The sequence below is a fragment of the Suricata suricatta genome, chromosome 11 (genome assembly GCF_006229205.1).
Source record: "Suricata suricatta isolate VVHF042 chromosome 11, meerkat_22Aug2017_6uvM2_HiC, whole genome shotgun sequence".
NCBI lineage: Eukaryota > Metazoa > Chordata > Mammalia > Carnivora > Herpestidae > Suricata > Suricata suricatta.
Window position 1 is genome coordinate 39,177,805 of NC_043710.1, and position 19,571 is coordinate 39,197,375.

At 43.0% G+C, this 19,571-nt stretch overlaps 1 protein-coding gene across 2 annotated transcripts in view; it reads right to left on the reverse strand.

The window, feature by feature from the left end:
• Nucleotides 1-590: 590 nt before the first annotated feature.
• The window catches only part of ZDHHC13 (zinc finger DHHC-type containing 13), a 49,625-nt gene continuing 30,644 nt past the window's right edge, over nucleotides 591-19,571 (reverse strand). For both annotated transcript variants that reach the window (XM_029956499.1, XM_029956498.1), the window contains exons 11-17: nucleotides 14,608-14,732; nucleotides 13,764-13,826; nucleotides 12,980-13,073; nucleotides 11,092-11,175; nucleotides 6,810-6,967; nucleotides 3,541-3,638; nucleotides 591-1,180 (exon numbers count right to left, since the gene is read on the reverse strand). In XM_029956499.1, coding sequence (XP_029812359.1) covers nucleotides 1,042-1,180; nucleotides 3,541-3,638; nucleotides 6,810-6,967; nucleotides 11,092-11,175; nucleotides 12,980-13,073; nucleotides 13,764-13,826; nucleotides 14,608-14,732 — 761 coding nt within the window. In that variant the 3' untranslated portion in view covers nucleotides 591-1,041. The remainder of the gene's footprint in view (nucleotides 1,181-3,540; nucleotides 3,639-6,809; nucleotides 6,968-11,091; nucleotides 11,176-12,979; nucleotides 13,074-13,763; nucleotides 13,827-14,607; nucleotides 14,733-19,571) is intronic.

The window sequence follows — 19,571 nt, forward strand, 5'->3', positions numbered from 1 at the left end:
GATGAGAAATTTAGCCTTTACCCCAAGAGCCAGAGGAGCCTTAAGGAATGGCTTTCAGTAGGAAGGAGCCATGCCCAGGGGCAGTGGAATTCGTTTTCCCTCCAGAATGAGGGAAATTAGCGATTACAATCACATCAGTCCAATATTTTGAGGGTACTAAGTAAAAACAGTAATTAATCTTGAAGACTTCCTCTTTTCAATGTTCTAAGTAAGATGGAAAATTAAATCTTGCTTACTGGTGTTAACAATGAGCTCAACTCATTCCTGGAATTGTGAATCCGTTTCTTTTTTTTTATTTTAAAGGTTTATTTTTATTTTTGAGAGACTGAGAGAGACAGAGCATGAGTAGGGGGGGAGCAGAGAGAGAGGGAGACACGGAATCCGAACAGGCTCCAGGATCTGAGCTGTCAGCACAGAGCCCAATATGGGGCTCAAACTCACAAGCTGTGAGATCATGACCTGAGCCAAAGTCAGACGCTTCCCCAACTGAGCCACCAGGTGCCCCGTGAATCAGTCTCTTTATGCCCTACAGACACCTTTTCCCAATTTAAGATCCTGAGAGAGTTAAATGTCAGAAATAAAATCTCAACTACAAAAAAAATTTTGTTTATTAAGTGTGAAAGTAAAACAGGTACTTCTATTTAAATATTTTTACATATTTATAGATAAAACAAATAATTTATCAAAAATTACAAGTTTAAAGAATAGTATTATTTTGAAACAACCAATAATGTATGCAAAATACTACATTTTATCCATAATTAGTGAACATTATCTTAAAAAAAAAAGTAACTTGCATTTTCTTGTGAAAAATATAAATTTTTAGATGTCTGCCAAGATTGCTCAGGAACAGTCCATCTTGCTAAATCTAAAAGTGTAGTGCCTTTCTGGAGAACTTCTGTTTTTACCAAATAGCTTCAACAAATCACCTGCATTTTTCTGGGGGCTCCGGTGAACTCTGAATCTTCCCTTCACTTGGAGACCGCAGGGCCTCAACACAAACACAAACAGATCGGAGTGGGAGTCTGGGGTGGCTTTTCTTCACACTGAGCGAAGGACCTTCTCCTTGGCCGGGTGGAAGACCATGGTGTATTGGGACGTCCAATCCACCGCGCAGGGCTTCACCAAGCCGAAGCAGCCACACTGAAAGAAATCTGCGAGGTTCTGTGTGAACCCCAGGCTGCCAAAGGAAGAGAACACATGTTACTACGTTTCCTGTTTACCCTTTGACAAACATTCATCCAAACCATAAATATTCACTGAGACTTTACAATATACAACGTTGTTTGAAGATCCTGCAGGAATCCAGAGGTGAATCAGACCGTTCCCTGGCTTACAGGCCATTAACACTGACGCCCAGTTCCGTTTCTGGGCCTGGGACCCTACTGTGAGATTCTCTGACTCCTGCCCAGCAACTGAATTTCCTTCTGCGTCCCCCACTCCCTGGAATGATGGCTGCCATCAAGAAGTTTCCTTCTTTCCATTCCCACAGCCCAGATTCAGATTCTGATGATTTCAAAGGCCAGGCAGGCCAGAAAGAGTATATAATCAACAAGACGTTTTTTCTTAAACATTCTGTTAGATATGGCCCTGTCTCAATCCCTTCCAATTAATCCTTTTTTTTTTCTTTTTCTTTTTTTAATAGTCTCCAGAGGTCTTTTATCCTTTTTTATACCTATCATGCCATGAGCTCTGAGGGGACAGGTCCCAGCAGCTCAGGCTCCTTTCCCCTGGTTCTCACGGCGTGTGCTTCTCTGGGTGGAGCAGCCGGCACCTCCACTGAACCCAAGCACCTTTCTCCTCGTCTTCTTTTTCTGATCGGTTTCCGTCACACGCTTCAGGAAGCTGTCTCAGCTCTTAGAGTGCCGGATGTGCTCAATGCGCACATTAGTTCCCTTGGCAAGAATCCTGCCTCCACTTCGGGGTTTACGACGATGCCAACAGCAAGCGGGGTGACACCGCAGACCCCTGCGGTTGGGCCGTGGTAACGTCTGCGGCCCATTCCCCTGATGTCTACATCAGCCTTCGCACAGAGTCACACGTACGTGGCCAGAACAACAACTCCACGTTGTCTAAATGACCTAGAGGACATGCGGTGGGTGCCTCTCCTCCTTCCCTGGTCATTTTGGCGAATTACTGGAAGATGGCAGTTCCAGCCAAAGGGAGGGGCTTCTTCCAATTAATCGTACCTATTGGACATGGTCTAGTCTTCCAAAAAGTTTACCAAAACCCAAGCCCTATACACTAAAACACCTCTGGGGCTAAGGATGGCTTAGTGACAGTGGCCAGGCCGGGACCATCTCCACTGCTAGGAAGACCAGCTCCAGGGCTAGTTAGCGAGGGACAGTGACTCCGGGTGAGACAGGCAAGACAAACCTTCCATCTGGGCAGGTTTTTGGAAGCTAGATTCACAGAGGCTCTAAGGCTTTGCCATTAGGGTCTCCAGTCCCCGTTGCCATTCCTCAGCGATTCCCAAATGCACCCCAGCTCTCTTCTCTCAGGCCCTTCATCCAGACTCCTCTGGGGCTTGAGATGCCCTTCTGTCCTTCTCCATCATGCCCCACCATGATTCTCGGCAGAAAACTCCACCTCTGTCACAAAGGCTTCCACGCTTCAGGGGAGTAAGTGTCTATTTCTCTGGGCAAGCTCCTGAGAAAGGACTTCACGGTCGCTGCCAGTCTGAGACATCGCCACAAGCCTCACGCCACTGTGCACCTTCCACCACCGTGGCCGTCTCTTCCCAGTTTAGGCAGCCGCCCTCCTCTCTAAACACAGATCATAGTCATATCCCGGGCTCTGACTTCCTTGTCCAACGACCTAACAGTTTCCTCTTGTACCACGAGTGTGCTTTAAAATAGACTGCTCATGAGATATGCAGTGAGAGTGAGATCCCCAGAGGGCTCAGGGTCACCTCTGCAGCACTCCCGGCTTCCAAGACCCCGATACATATGACAGGAAGATAAGCTTCAAAGTCTGCTTGCTCATTTGGTAAGATGACAGGCTTCCTACAAACACACTCATCTTCCACTGAGCACAGGCTTTATACAACCACTGCCTGGGAAAGCATACCCCAAACCGGAAACACTGGTTTCTCCCTGACGTGGATGGGCGCATTAAACACAGGGCTGAAAGAATTACTGGTGCTAGAAGGGCAGGTTGAAAATCTTGGCAAAGTTCACAGTTTAATGCTTTCTACAGACAGCCTTGTCGCTGGAATCCTCAGCCACGTGCTCCGTTATCTCCCACTGACTTCATGCCAGCAGCATGCAATCCTGTGACCATGTGGCTTGACTAAAGAGATTCCCCACCCTGGCAAAACTTCAAAGTCACTTAACTATTTGTGCTGGGTCCAGTAGACTAAGTCCCAAATTCTTACCACCTTGGGGCTCATGACCTCACCACTCACCTCCAAGTGCTTCCAAGAACTAAGAGGTTCAAGTTAGAGAGAGGCCTGGCCTGGGTGCTGGCAGCAGGCTGGGAAACCAATGGTGAGGCGAGCTTCCTCCCCAGGACTCAGTGGCCAAAATAGATGGGACTTACTTATATGGGGTCCTCCTGAGGGACAACGCCTGTTTCATATGCCTGCTCTGCTTCAGCAGGCTGGTTTTCTCGTGTGAGGTCAGGCCCAGGAAAGCAATCTGCAAAAGAAGGTTGGAAGGTACGTGAAAATGCCACCACGTCAAGGTTCCGGCTCTCTCAGTGCATCACAGGACAGAAGTAAGCATTCAGACTCCCCCAGATATGGTGTCACCTAGCCCTCTGAGCAAGAGCACGCTGAGGATAACAACTCAGCAGCTCTGAATGAGACTCCCCTACGTAAATCTAGTAGCTGAGCATTTTTTTTGTTTATTTATTTTTAAGTAATCTCTACACCCAATGTGGGGCTCAAACTCATGACTCCTAAATTATGAGTCACACCCTCTTCTGACTGAGCCAGCCAGGTGCCCCTGAGCATTTACCTTTTTTGGCTAACATTTATTAACCTTCAAAAAAGCACAGTCGTGAAATAATTGCTTTAGTGACACAAGCCATGGCTTACCACCTTGTTTCGGCATGCAACTTTTAGATGAATAAAACAATATAAGATCAGCATTACTGCGATAATCTCACCTTGTGTATGCTTCTTAGTAGTTCTTTAGAAAGGGCCAAATGAAAAATAAAAAGGTAAAGAACAGTTAAATGTTCTGAAGTGAAGAACATTTAAATCCATAATTTGGGGAAGGGTAAGAATTAAGATAACTTGAAAACTCCCAAATATGGAGCACCTGGGTGGCTCAGTCGGTTAAGTGTCCAATTCCTGATCAGCTCAGGTCATAATCTCACGGTTTAGTGAATTTGAGCCCCGCATGGGCTCTGCGCTGACAGCATGGAGTCTGCTTGACATTCTCCCTCTCCCTCTCTTCTGCCCCTACTCTACTCGCAGTCTCTCTCTCTCAAAATAAATAAATAAACTTAAAAAAAAAAAACCCTCCCAAATCACCAGGATGCCTGGGTGGCTCAGTTGGGTAAGTGGCCAACACTTGATTTCAGCTCAGGTCATGATCTCATGGTTCGTGGGATCGAGCCCTGCATCGGGCTCTGCGTGGGAGCAGATTCTATGCCTCCCCCACTCACACACTCTCTCTAAAAATAAACATTAAAAAAAAAGACGCTCCCAAATCATTAAAACCACTATTATTCACTGAGTTATCCCCTTTAATTCTCAAAACCACTCAAACATCAAGTTCTTTATCAGTAAAACAGAGATTATCACACCATCCTCCCACATCAGATTGCTTAAGGACTTGACATCATATATTTAAAATACCCAGTGCATATAGAGAACAAACAGGATCGCTGGAGGGTCTGTGGGAGGGGGGATGGGCTAAATGGGTAAGGGGCATTAAGGAATCTACTACTGAAACCATCACTATACCATGTGCTAACTTGGATATAAATTATAAAAAATAAATTATAAAAAAAGCAAAATACCCAGTGCAGGGGTTTCTGGAGGTAAAGTAACTGGTCCGAGGTCACACAGCTTAGAAAGTGGCAGAACTGAGACAGACACTTCAGTCAGTGTGAGAATAAAGCTCATGGTCCTTACCACAGACTACATGCTCAGTTTGACCTGCTATAGCCGAACCCATGACTCCCAGAGCAGTCATCAAATGAAAGGCTTCCAACAACTAAATTGTTTTGTTTATTAAGAAAACAACATTACTAGGGTAGCCTGAATTGCTCAGTCAGTTAAGTGTCCACTGAAGGTCAGGTCACAACCTCACAGTTCGTGGGTTTGAGCCCCACGTCAGGCTCTGTGCTAACAGCTAGCTCAGAGCCTGGAGCTGCTTCAGATTCTGTGTCTCCCTCTCTCTCCATCCCTCCCCTGCTCACACTGTCTCTCTCTCCTTCAAAAATAAATAAACATTGAAAAAAACTTTTTAAAGAAAACAGCATTACTCTGAATTCCTATATTTGAAAATTATCCAAAACTCTGAGTCCATTTTCCTGTCTTACAAAGTATTATTTTAAAAAATTAAGGTTTCTTTAAAAAATTGATATACATATACTGTACTTGTCCTAAGACTCCAGAAAAGAAGAAAGAGGATTAGAATCAATGTCTCAAATCTTAGGTTCTGTATCTACTTCCATCTCTCACTGCCCTTATGGACAAAGAGCCAGGCACTCAACATCTCATAGTCTTAGTTTTCTCCTCTGTAGAATGGAGACACTGATTGGGTACAATCTACACCTCAAATGTTTGTCAGGGAACGGGTACGAAAGTGCTCTGGAATACGTAAATCACATATAAATATGAGGTATCATATGAGATAGTAGTTAGTATTAAAATCACTGACGCTACTGCTCATTCTTACTGCCTGAGTCTATCGATGCCAGAGGGGCAGGGGATTGAGATGATCATTCAGGAGCCTCAGTTTAGTCAGTGTCACCAGCTTAATTCCTTTCCTTAGCATCTGTTCCCTCTGTCTTAATCACTTTGTTATTATTACTGTAGGACCAGTTACTTCCCTGTAAAAGTGGAATGCATTCTGCTTTTGAGGAGTAATGCTCTAATCATGAAAGGGCTCATGGAAACTGACTCAGGCTCATCATGGCTGCCCGGGCCACAGCTACAATGAACATTAGGTTATGCTCATAGGGCAAGGAAGGCAGCAGGGAAGGGACAGTAGCTTCCTCGGAAGCTGAATGTGGCTACTGCCCTGGACTGTGAACTTTGTAATGGCCATGACCTTCCCTAGAAGTATAATGACCATAGGCCCTGGTTAGTGAGGGATCTTGCATTTCCTCCCCACTTTACCCATTTAAGCACTAAGTAATAATCAGGATAATAAACAGGGTTGGAAAAAGTGAGAGAAGATAACCATCTCACATCTGCACAATGCTTTATATTTTATATCATGGTTTCACATACTATATGATTTAACTGTGTGATGAAAAAAATCTTTGAACAGGACTGTCAGGGGACCTAAGTTTCCAATTCCGATTTTGCCACTCACTGGGTGACCTTGAGCAAGACACCTCTCTGTAACTCTGTTCGTAAAATAAAAAGGTCCGATTAGATCATTCCTAGGGACTAGCTAACAACTTACTATTCTAACCTTTAAACGATCCTGTGAGAGTAGCATTATCAACCCATTTTACAGACAAGGAACTGGAAATCCAAGAGTCAAATGAAATGCCTAGACCCAGAGAGTAAGTGACAGAGGTGGAACTAAGACCCAAAAGCCTTCTGATTAAAAATTCAAGTCTACCTTATTACTGTGTATTGTAAATTTTACCCAAAGGCTTTACAGAAGAGAAATAAATACCTGAAAGAGCTGATTTAATAATAAAAATGTTGACCATGAGAAATGGAAAGCTGCTAGCATGAAGATATATAAAACCCAAGGGGAACAGGCCACAATCTGATTGAGGTAGGTCCACAGTCCATCTTCTCTGAATGTCGTGGCACAATGACTGGACCAATCTGCGGATTCACAAAAAAGAAATTCATTATTTAAAAAGGCAACAAGCTAGTGATTATTGTAGAAGAACATAAAATCACTGCACTTCTTTTCAGGGAGAGGAGAAAGTAAGACATGGTAGCACTGATTAGAACTGAATTTTAAGAATATATCTTCCAGGGGCACCTGGATGGCTCAGTCGGTTAAGGATCCAACTCTTGATTCTGGCTCAGGCCATACTCTTATTTGCTCACGGGTTCGAGCCCTGCATCGAGCTCCACGCTGACAGCGGAGGGCCAACTTGGGGTCCTCTCTCCCCCTCTTCTGCCCCACCCTTGCTCATGCTCTCTCTCTCAAAATAAATAAACTTTAAAAAGTAATTTAAAAAAATCTAAAACATGGTGGAAAAAAAGAATTTTTCTCGCAGGGGGCAGCTTAACTAGCCAACATGAAAACCTAGTACCTCATTACTCATTAAGGCTATATGATAACATTGCATTGACAGCCGGCAGTACAGGAATAAAAGCAAAAAAGGTCTACAAGACCACCACTAAAACCACCACATTCAGCACAAAATGAACTGGCCCAATATTAATTGTCCAAGGACGTGATAACAGAGAATGACTGTATTCATAGATATCTTAGAAAATTATTTTGTCCAGGACACATGACAGGATAGGAGTCTATTATAGCACCGAATAAACTCTTATTAAGGGTTCAGATCAGCGGGCCTTTGCTGCAGGCACAAGAAATCCTGTGAGCGCCCAGACACCATGGGCACACTACCTAAGAGCATGCAGTTACGGGGTGTGCTTCTGCATCGGCACCCTGATTTACCCTGTAGAGAGGGAGAAAGTCCAGGTAAGGGAATTCATGAGACAGACACGCCTAAGAAAAGAGTAAAAGGAAAGATTTATATAGGCACAACTCAAATTCTCTCCAGGAGTCCGTATTTATACGGCAATTAGAAGAGAGGACTTCGCCATGGCCTTCGGGGTCTCCCTAAGCCATGCAGCCAAGAGCAGCAGTAAGGAGAACGAAGGTAGGAAGCAGCAGAAACAAGCAAACAAATCTTCACGGTCTTGTGACGCCACTGGCTTCTCTAGGCACCATGATAGTTTATAAAGGGCAAATTATTTTTGAAATAAGAATTCTGTAAATTTGCACCTTGAGGTTTCATAAATGCCTCTGACAATGTGGTAAGTAGTTTCAGACATTCTCCCAAAGCAGCACTTAATTGCTTCTGGGACAGAAAAAAAATGAGTCCTTCACTTTACTATCCCCTGTCTGTCCATTTTAGTCTTTTTAAAAAAAAGTCTTTTTTTCCCCATTTTGAGCCTTCTTTGGTTCCCCACCATCTTTCATGACTATACGTCAGAAGCACTCTAAGAGTAATCATCACAGCGTAACAATCAAGGCAGCAAGTTACGGCAAATTACTCTCGAGAGCTCCGCATTAGGACAGCCTCCCGTGCACCTGACAGACAAAAAAGACTCTAATTCCCAACTGCAAGTACAGGACACAGCTGCTGAGTGGAAACGAATATCTACTTCCTTCCAGCTTACAGATTTCTACCACTGTCTTCTGGGAACTTTTCTGATAACACAGCATGACCTCAAACTGGAATTTTCATAGGACTGATCGCAGATTTAATGTCAAAGATATGGCTACAAATGGCCACATACGTAATCTTCTGTGATACACAACTTTAATATGTGCCAATAATGCATTCTTATCAGGTGGTCACTCGCTAATGACAGGGGACTCACACTGTACCGAGTTGCTCATCTTCATCTTCAGCTAAGCTCTGCCCGCTACAGTGTTCTTTCTAAGGATGATCTAAAATCTTTCTCCCTGTAACCTGTAGTTTGAATGTCCGTCCTGAAAACAAACCCCACAAAAGACGGAACGGATGGAGGCCACGCAGAGCCAGAAGTAGGTGTAACTGGCTCATGCGAGGCTCGTACATGTCCGGGCTCTTGCATCAGGAGCGTTAATGGTAGACAAAGAAGGGGGGATGACAGGGAGGCCTCGTTAGAAAAATGAGGCACAGGTTCATTTCTTCGTCTGTGAAGTAATGATAAATGACACGACGTCCTCATTTGGTGCAAAGAAATGTTGCCAGAATATAAATGGGATAAAAGTAACAAAATATGGTCACTAGCCTACACGGTCGCAGGCGAATATAAAGTGGGACCGTTCGTAAGACACAAAATATCATATAAAAATTGGTTCAGAGCCAGAGAATAAAGACAAAGAAGAGGGAAAGGCCAATGCACAGAACACGAAAGCAAAGTGGAAAGAGGGAAAGTGATGGAAAATTACTTCTGTCCTTATCAATACAGTCTTATGCAGGACACAGACACCAAAGGCAAAGATGACTATTTTTAGTGAAGAGAGAAGTGAGTGGTGTAAAACCTGGCTTCTCTCCCAACAGGATCAAGTCCAAGGGACAAGTTGGTCCACGGGCCAGCTTCAAAAGGTTTTCCAGGAATGTGCTTTATTGTTAGGCTTTAAAAGGGTAGTTCTTTCAGTAGAAGGATGCACGGTCAAGAAATCTTTTATTCCTTATACCACAGGACATAATCTAAGGGGTTTTTAAAATTCCATTGCTCAGGATTACTTATGGCCTTTGACAAGAAATGAGATCAGGGATCACAACCTTCTGACTATTAGATCCGTCTGAGGTGGGGGCAGTTACCCCAAACTACAGACCAAGGTGCCTGTCCCTAGTGGTCACAGACACCCAAGGTGTTGGGCGAGAAAGGGGCTGACAAGGTGACCGAAGCCCTCTCCACGCCTAAGGCAGGAAGAAAAAAAAGAAACATTTCACATAGATATTAATTAATAATCTCTAGAAATGAAACACCAATCAACCCAAAACTTGATATTTCTGGGGAGGGTAACTGGGAGGCTAGGGGACAGAGTAAGAGAAAATAAGTTTCAAAAGCAAAACAAATTTTGGGGCATCTGGGTGGCTCAGTCAGTTAAGTGGCCGACATCAGCTCAGGTCATGATCTTGCTTTTCATGAGTTCGAGCTCCGCTTTGGGCTCTGTGCTAACAGCTTAGAGGCTGGAGCCCACTTCGGATTCTGTTTCTCCCTCTCTCTCTCTCTGCCCCTCCCCTGCTTGCGCTCTCTCTCATTCTCAAAAATAAATAATAAAACATTAAAAAAAAAAAAAAACCTAAACAAAATTTAAACTAAAAAAAGCTAGAGCAGGGGCAGGGGGAAGGTAGGGAGAGGTGGTGCCTAGGATGCCAAGGGAAAAAGAAAATAAAATAGAAAAAAGTGTTCCTAGAATCTAAGACTTGAGCATGAACATAACAGGAAGTGGGGAGGAAACAGATTTATAGTAAGGCCAAATTCTCCCAAAGTGAAACAGATAAAGCCAAAATAAATAAACTACAAGCACTATATGTTTTCCCAGTTAGGTAACCCACCCTAAGGTTTGAGAAGCACAGCTGTGCACCTGTTAAGAGCTAACCCAAATCCTCCTTCCTTCAATGCAAAGCCGGGTCTTCTTAGTCAATCACCTTGGAACAGCTGGATGTCACTCCCTACACACGCCCCCGACATGCCTGTTCACACAGCTACTGAGCTGTTTTCCTTTCTCAGGGATGCAGAATAAGGGGCCTAATGTTTTCTTCCAAATCATCAACCCCAAACTTTCAATGACTAGTAGTTCTCCCATTAGCTCTAAGCTGTGACTCGACATTTATGCAGAGTTGTGTCCCTTCACTACGGTGACCACTTCCACCTTCCATCAACCTCTCCAGTACCAACCTTTTCTTTTTCCTATTTTATTTACTTTTCATTTCCCTAGCTTAGTGCCTGAGCTGCTGATTTTTCCTCACTTCACTGGGTAATAAATCTGCACCTGCCTTAAAAGAATTTGTATTCTGAACACTTCTCAAATTTATCAAGGTCATTTTAGAATACAATCTCTTCCCAGGTGCTGACAACTAACGTCTTCAAGTCTTCCTTGCAGCTTTCCCAATGCTGAGAGTCTTAGAGGCAGCTGTTTCATTTTTAGTAGGGATGTGGTTCATAGTCACCCAGCCAGAATGTGCCATTCAAGAATGTACCAAGACAAGTATGTGTGGGGATGGGTACATGAGCTTGCTGTAAGAAAATTGTATACTTACAGATGAAAGATTCATATATAATCCAATCACAAACAATGGAAAGGAAAAATAAGAAGAATATGTAATAGTGATGGTTGCCGAAACCTACAGCAAAAAGAAAAAAACACAGTTAATACTTTTGCTTACAATGATTTTCCAGATCAAGATCTTACCAACCACTTCCCTGTCAAAAGCTTCCACCAAAGTAAAAAAGTAATTAGCAAAGCTAATACTTTGCTTTTAAATACCACTAAACCAAAGCCAAACAGCTCTGATAGGTCACGGTCAACTGCCCATGTCAACTGAACTAATATTTATTTGTTGCTTACCTAAAAGAAGACACCGTTTTTGAAGGGAACAAGATTTTTGAAGCATATACAGCTCTAGGCTGGCCTGTATTCACTGTGCTGGAGGAAGGGGAGTGAGCAGGACTTTGGACAAATTGTACCCTCTACTTTTTCCACGTAACAAGTTTAAGTACAACTTGTGAACTTCAAGGATTCACCTGATCAGGTGAACAGAGAAAAAATTTGAAGAGCAGCACTAAATGGCTCTGCTGCAAGGGCCTAGACACAGAAAATGGGGGCGACCTGCAGCCACTCTAGCACATGCTGCTTGTATCTGCCGCTCTCTGAACACCGGAGTTGGGAGCACCTTGATACTAAGTACCACCACATGCCCACTTTCTCCTAAGGCAGCAAAGCCCAGCAGCAGGAGCAACGCCCAACGCAATGAGGAGGTGTAGGTCCCCGGGTGACTAGGTGTGTGACTAGAGGAAAGTCATTTAACCTCTCTGGTCCGGTGTTCTTGCTTTTAATATGGTGATAGTATCTCTTCTGTCTGCCCCAGAGGCCTGGCAGCCCAACAAGATGATCCACTATGTTAAATGCAGCTGCATAAAAATATATGGGCTCATTACTGTTGCTTTTCCTCTTCCATTCAAAGCTGGCTGCTTTAATGTGAATCACCATCTTTACTGTGGGATGGGGTCCATGAAGCTTGGGACCCTAGGAATTATCTCTTCACTCTTCTCTAGGAACAGCAGAGAACATTAACACGTACCAGAGAAACCTGACTCACTGAGGCAGGCTTTTGTTTGAGATTATAAAACCATAATCCTCTCCTGGAGACAAATGACCATAGTTCCTCTCAGGTTCCTCATAATAAACCCCTGGCTTCTACAGTGACCACTCAGAGGAAACTCAGGGCTACAGACCAGGCCAAGGAATACTCCACACCATCTCCGGTGCAAGCTCCTCCCTGAGCTTTGAAGGAGGCAGTAGAGAAGTACATGAGAGAGACAAGCCACAAAACGTGGTAAGAACCTGGCAATTTGGTATAGAAGACTGATACTACCAAAGTGACCTCAGGGGCGCCTGGGTGGCTCAGTTGGTTAAGCGTTCAACTTTGGCTCAGGTCATGATCTCATGGTTTGTGGGTTCGAGCCCCGCGTTGGGCTCTGTGGGGACAGCTCAGAGCCTGGAGCCTGTCTTCAGATTCTGTGTCTCCCTCTCTCTCTGCCCCTCCCCTGATCATGCTCTGTCTTTCTCTGTCTCAAAAATAAATACCCTTAAAAAAATAAATAAAGTGACCTCAGGCAAATCATTTGCCTTTTATATTTTTTCACCTCTCAAGGGGAGACAGTAATACCAACTTCATAGGTGTGCCCTGGTGATCAAATAGGATACATTCAAAACTGCTTTATAAACTCTAAAATACTATACAAATGACATTAACTACTATCAACATCGACAGTTTTCCGAACGTGTTAACACCACAGAGGACTCTCTGACAAACAAGAGCTACAAAATGGACCCCTGAGATGCCCTTCTGTTTTTTCTATTAATCACACACGCAGCTAAATGTACACTTAACGTCACAGTGTTAACTAAGAAATTCAGTCTCTCACCTATGCACCGTCCAGTCCACAGACAATGCTGATCGTATCGAGCGACACAGGAGTTACACACGTGGCAATGAAGTGACCTCAGTGGCTTCCTTATCTAAGTAGGCAATTAAGACAGGTCTAAGCAAAAATCAGTGTCTTAAAGTGGTGACAAACCACAAGCAAACTCTAACTCCTAAATCATAAAGACACGGGTACAAATAATCCTAAATAGATCATCAGTTCACAGACAGGCTCTGGAGTGCTTTTTACTTCCATATATCTATTTTGAGTAGGCCAACACCAAAAGGGTTTTGAAGTCCAGACCCTATTCACACTGGCAAAGGGGAAATAAGGCAGTATCATTAAGAAAAAGGGAAAAGGAAACCCGAGTTACATTTCTGGCTCTGCCAATAATTTACTTTGTTAAAGGGAAGTCACTTCTTCCCTCTAGACCCTTGATTCCTCAACTACAAAATGAGAGGTTTCCCTAAGCGGTTTCTGGGTCATCGTGAGCCTCTGACTTGAAGTTACTTCTAATATAGGCTTCATGGCAGGAAAAAGCAATCAAAACACACCACGGATCATTCACATAGAGATCTAACCGCAGACAACTTTGAGAAACTGCAAACATCGTTCCTTCATATGCTCAAGGCAGAAAATTATTGACTATAATTCAAAATTAGACACTGGTAGAAACAAATGTGTACAAATATATCATGGAGATTTAAGAAATGCTTACGTGAGAAACGTTACTAAGAATTTATTTGGGATAAAATTATTTAAAACTAAAAAAAAAAAGACTCACAAGACATGAAGTACAAAATGTTCTGAAGTCCAGACAGCCAGTCTCTGCAAGGGTGATGATATTCTGAAAGACACAAATTTGACCTCATGATGACGTTTTATTGGGGAATGCTTATTCACCATTGTCACGGCTCTCTCTCCAAACAGGTGGCCAGAAGAGGAATCTGGAATACCAGCCACCAAATCATTCTGTGCCTGAAAACAGTGTGACTTTTCAAGGCTGCATTTTCAACCACAGCCAATAAATTAGAAGGCACACAAATTACGCCTCCCCTTCTCTCCATGAATGGCAATCATCTCCCAGTTATAATCTGCTAGAGAAAACTACACATACACGGATACACTCACAAAAAGCAAACAGAACCCATCCATGTACATTGGAACTCATGGTGATAAGCACCACAGGCTCAGTGTTCCGGGAACTCCCCATAGGTAACGCCGACAACGACCCTTAACATTCACAAAGGAAGACACGCATGTCCTCTGACACCTTCCCATCTCTCTCCTGTTAATAAGGAGGGCTCCCCCTGGCCCCTGCCTGGTCAGTCTCCATGTATCAAGTGGGCTAAATGATCATTATCTAAGTGTTCCTATAAAGAAATCCAGATCGTGTTCACTGACAGAAATTACAATGGAAAAAGTCTTGGGTCTGACTTTAAGAGGAAACAAAAATACTTTTTAAAACTTTTCCATAAATAAATGAGAAAGCAGGACAGTGGAGAAATCTCAGCTTTGCTGATGTATGCTGCGTCTATCATGTGCCAGGCACTGGAGAATGCCCGTGACAAACACGAACATGGCTATGACCCTCCTATTTAAAAAAAAAGTAACCTGACAAAGCTCACCGTTTTCCTTTCTTCTTCAGACGCTTTAGTGAAGCCTGGATCAGTTGCCCAAGTCTTGTAGAAAAAGTAGAGGAAGCCTACTATGCTGAGAATGAAAGCGAAATAGAAAGGGGTGCCCGCCAGATGTGAAAACCACGTTAAGGAATGTGTCAACTTCCTCTAAGAACAGCGTAATTAGAACATAAGCAAGTTTCATTATCGGTGCCTAAGAATCTCTCTATATTCCACCCTCACTTTCTGTTATGTGTACATACACATCCCTGACCCCATCCTATGTCCTAATCCTACAAGAATTTGCTCATGATTGCTTAATAATTAGCCCCTTCTGATTAGTTGAAACTCATACAAAAAAAAAATTGATAGGAATGGTTGCAATATATGAGGAACATCCTGAGAACTGAAAAATATTCAAGATCCAAATAGATTAATCTCTAATGGTGTTACCATGGTTCTCCTGTAAGCATCGAAAAGAATAATTATCGGTCATTTTAACAAAATCATTCAAAGAAACAAACCATTTGATTCAGAGATTCCAACTAAAAATATTTCCTTTTACATTAGATAAATGCTTGCAAAAGTTGCCTAGTAGAAAGTTTAATAACTAATGCTTGTCACTATATTAGGCTGTATTAACTTAGAAATGAAAAAAACTGCTCTCTTTGCAAATTAATTACAAATCAAATACTATTTTGGAAAAGGAAGACCCTGTAGAGACATTAAGATAAAAAGTATTTCAAGGATAAGTATTACCCACTTAGAAATGTTTTTGAAGTGGTACAAATTCTACGTATAGCAAGTAAAATTTTGCTCCAGGGAAAGACAAATGAAGGTGAAGTAGTAAGCCAATATACCAGCACTAAGTCAATTCTCCTTGCCTAACTTAAATCATTATCAACACAGTAACCACATCTGCCTTCCAAGGTATTATCAAGCTGTCTTGTGCCAAACTTTGGAGTGGAAAAGGCAGCCATGAAATAAACTCTAAACCCTTGCTATTCAAAGTGTGGTCCATGGACTCACTGCATTGGCTTTACCTGGGAGTCTGTGAGAAAGGCGTAACTTCAGACGTTACCCCAGATCTGCAGAACCAGACTCGGGATCTTAACAAGTTCCTCAGGGGACCCACATGCACATTAGAATTTAAGAAGCCCTGCTCTGACCCACAAAAACTAGCACAACCACATCTGGTTCGGGTAGGCAGGAACAAATGTTGGTTTCTTAGTTTATCAGTTTGGGGGCACCTGGGTGGCTCAGTGGGTTGAGTGTCCAATTCTTGATTTTGGCTCAGGTCATGACCTCACAGTTCATAAGTTTGAGCCCCGCATCAGGCTTGGCACTCATAGCACGGAGCCTACTTGGAATTCTCTCTCCTCTCTCTCTGCCCCTCCTCTGCCTGTTCTTTGTCTCCCAAAATAAATAGATAAACATTTAAAAAATATTTTTATCAGTTTGTTTGCAGAAGGGCCTAGCTTTAAGAAAGGAATCTAGAAGAGCTGTGTGAAACAAAATTCTAACAATGAAGCTTACTTAGAACGGATTAAGAACACTGTGAAAGAGCACATTAAGTCAAGACCTTTAGTCAAAGAATCACATCCTGTTTTCTTCCCACAGAATCTTGACTAACACACAACACATTCTCAAAACTACATTGAGTTGAATCACATGATGATTCTGCATATTGAGCTGACTGAACTTTGGCCTCCCGTTCTGAAGAAAACAAATCCCAGGAGCATCACTGGATCCTCTCTAAGTAAAAAGCATGCATTCTATCCCCTCATAAAAGCCAAACGTTTCTTGCTTCCGCACCCTTGTTTTGTGTGGTTGGTTCATTAACCTCAAATGCTCCCCACTGCCCCCAGCTACCTCCAGAAGCACACTTTTAGGATGCCCAAGTCTAACTTTATTCTCCCTTCCCTTGCAGGTCTTTCATGATTCCCTACAGAGAAAGGATTCTTTCCCTTCCCTGATCTCAGAATGCCTGTTGTGGCACTTAGACCTTAGATTATACTTACTTATAGACCCCTCAGCCTCTCCAGTTTCCTGGTGACTATTTGCAGTTAAAGTCTCTCAATATGGAGCTGAAATTTGCCTTTCTGGAACTTGGACTAACTGGTTTTCATTCTTTAGATCCTTTGGCTCTACACTAAAGATCTACACTATGGCTGTCCTTAGATCTACCCTACAGAACCTTATTCCTCATTTGTTCAATATATTTTTACTGAATGTCCATCCCATACAATGTGTTGGCTTCCAAATGATAGGCTTCCAAACTCTTGACATTGGGAGGCAGTGCGCACAGCTCCAGGGATAAGCAGCGACCCTGTTCCCTGTACAGCACAGGTTCCTGGTCATGCTCTTCCACTTGTGCTCATATATGTCAATGTTTCTCTTAAAACAACAGAATTAAAACAGAGCAAACACACCTCGGGGTTGTACTGACCAGTGCCGGGGACACTGTGACGGCTGTTGTCCTTTGTGTGGACACTCAATTCCTTGTACTACTACTGGGGAATACAGTGGCTTCCTTGACACCTGAGTCACTCCCCATGTCATGCTTTTAGTCAAAGCTCTTGCTCTTTCCCCCCTGATCTGAAACTGTGTCATTCCCACCACATGCCAGACACACAGACGTAATGTTCTGTGCCTCACCATTTCTTTCCTGAGTCTTCACCTCACCTCCAAACCTATCAGTAAGGTCCTATCTCTTCCACCTGATCCTGCCTCATAAAAGCCAAATATATTATTTGCTGAGCATATAAAAAAAGCACCAAAAGGTTCATCTGAGGAACCAGCCCAGAGTGTCCCTTAAAATTAATTTCAACATGCAGCCATCTACACAGATTTAATTCAGAAGAGTGACTAATAGAATAGGTATTATTTATAAAATGGCCACTATGCAATGAGGACCATGGTCAGCATTTCACAGACATCAGAGCATAGTACTCCTTGCAGCCATCCCACAGATTTGGTGCTGTTATCCCTCAGGATTCTTTTAACAGAAAGCTGAGACTCGGTGAAATTCAACAATGTACCCAGTGGTACATAAGAAAGAGAGCCAAACTCAAACTCATTCTGTCCGATGACAAAGATGGTACTCTTTCCACAGTGCCCGAGACACTCTGCCCAAAAAGGACAGGGAGAGGGGAAGCCCCCACACAACCCGGATTTGGCAAAACCCGGGACAAGATTAAGTCTACTCAGAACTGGGGTGGGGGGTGGGGGGGCAGCACCGCAGGTCACACCCAGGGCAGTTCAAACGGCATTTGCCATTCAGCTTGAAAGACACTGATCCGACGGCAAAGTGTGCCACCTACTGACTGACATGTGCTCCCCCGCAGCAGGCGCAAACGGCTGCCGAGGTCCAAGGGCTTTCGGCTGTGCGGGCAAGCAGAGGTCCGGTCTCGTCAGCTCTGACATAGGAGTAAGAGTCTGTCTAGCTTTGGAAATCAGTTCTTCTGATGTAATGGCGTCTTCGCAAATGGTTAAGCCACTTGGGATGAATACTAAGTTCTGTGATCGAAACTTTCAAAACCACAGGGGAGTTACTTTTTTGTTGATACTGATTCTGCAAAAACACTCATCAGAAAACACAAATCTAAAACTGTGTTTACTCCACTGCCACATGAGTTGGTAAACAAAAATATCAGCCCTCCCTCTCAGAATCATGTCACTTATCCTAGAATTTATCTGGCTTGAGATTTCTGCAAGTAATTTGGGAGGTATACTGTCCTGTTGTTTTACACACTTGTGGTTACTTATGAACTATTTTTATAACACATAATATCATGCAAGCCTTCATTAAGTAGTGGTAGTAAGACTAGTGCTTAAAAAGCTGCCCCCAAATCAGTCTTCATGAAACAAAGGCTTTATGTAATAACATCTTTTGATAAAAGCCAAATGAACTCCATGGTATGCTACCCCATTCATTTACATTAAAGGAATCTGAAAAAAATTAGAGAAAATGCTCAGAAACAAAAATATCATTAAAGTATAAACATGCTGCGATGGAAGAAGACACACGCACTCTGAGAACTCACAGGCTTCCTCACTTTACACTGACTCCTATGGAAAGAACATTCCTGAGTTGATTGTATGCATTTCTCCCACAAACACCATTTTTCTTTTTAAAAACGCCATTGCCAGAAGGACACATAACATAGAAGTTAAAGGAATATGCTTACAGGTACATTTCTACCACCACATTCTTTCTTCTCCTATTGTGTAACGAAAACAAGGTTATAATGGCTTCCTAGAGTCTCTGGAAGGGGAAAAGGGAACCTGGAAAGAGGTGGAAAGATAAAAAACTAGAGAAGATGCCTCCCTCCTAATGGCAGCTATAAAGAGCTATTAAACCAAGAAATCTCCCCGAAGAGCACAATTCACCCCTAAGCTGCCAGTGGCCGGGGCCCAGCTCTTCAAGGGATAAACCTAGTTCTTAGACGAGTTTTTTTAAATTTGAAATCATGGGCTGCCATCCATTAGCAGTTCATGAAAGAATTAAGTAAGCTGTGACCAGCATTTTTAAAAAAGGAAGTAGGGCAGGATAAAATCACAGAATTTCACAGTAGAGCACACATCAGCAGTATCATTTTCTGTTTCACATTCATTCCGGGAGGCAATGTAAATGTACGTTTGCTGTGGACAGTAACACTGCACCGGCCACTGCTGGCGAGGACACATTCCCGAACATCCCTCCCCTACAGGACATCCTGGCATCCAGGGGATTTATTAATCAACCGTAAATGCCGACCAAGTTAAAAGAACCTGCTGACCTTGAAGAGAGCATCTTAAGGCAATACGACAAATTTTCCTGGGTCCAAGTTAAACAATAATTCACTCTATTGCTTCTTTCCTCTGAGTAATAAATACTAGATGCTGCTGCTTCCATAGTGTGTTCTGAGATTATTTCCAGAAATGAGATTTTTGACATTAAACATCTTCAACCAAAATAATTACAATGCATA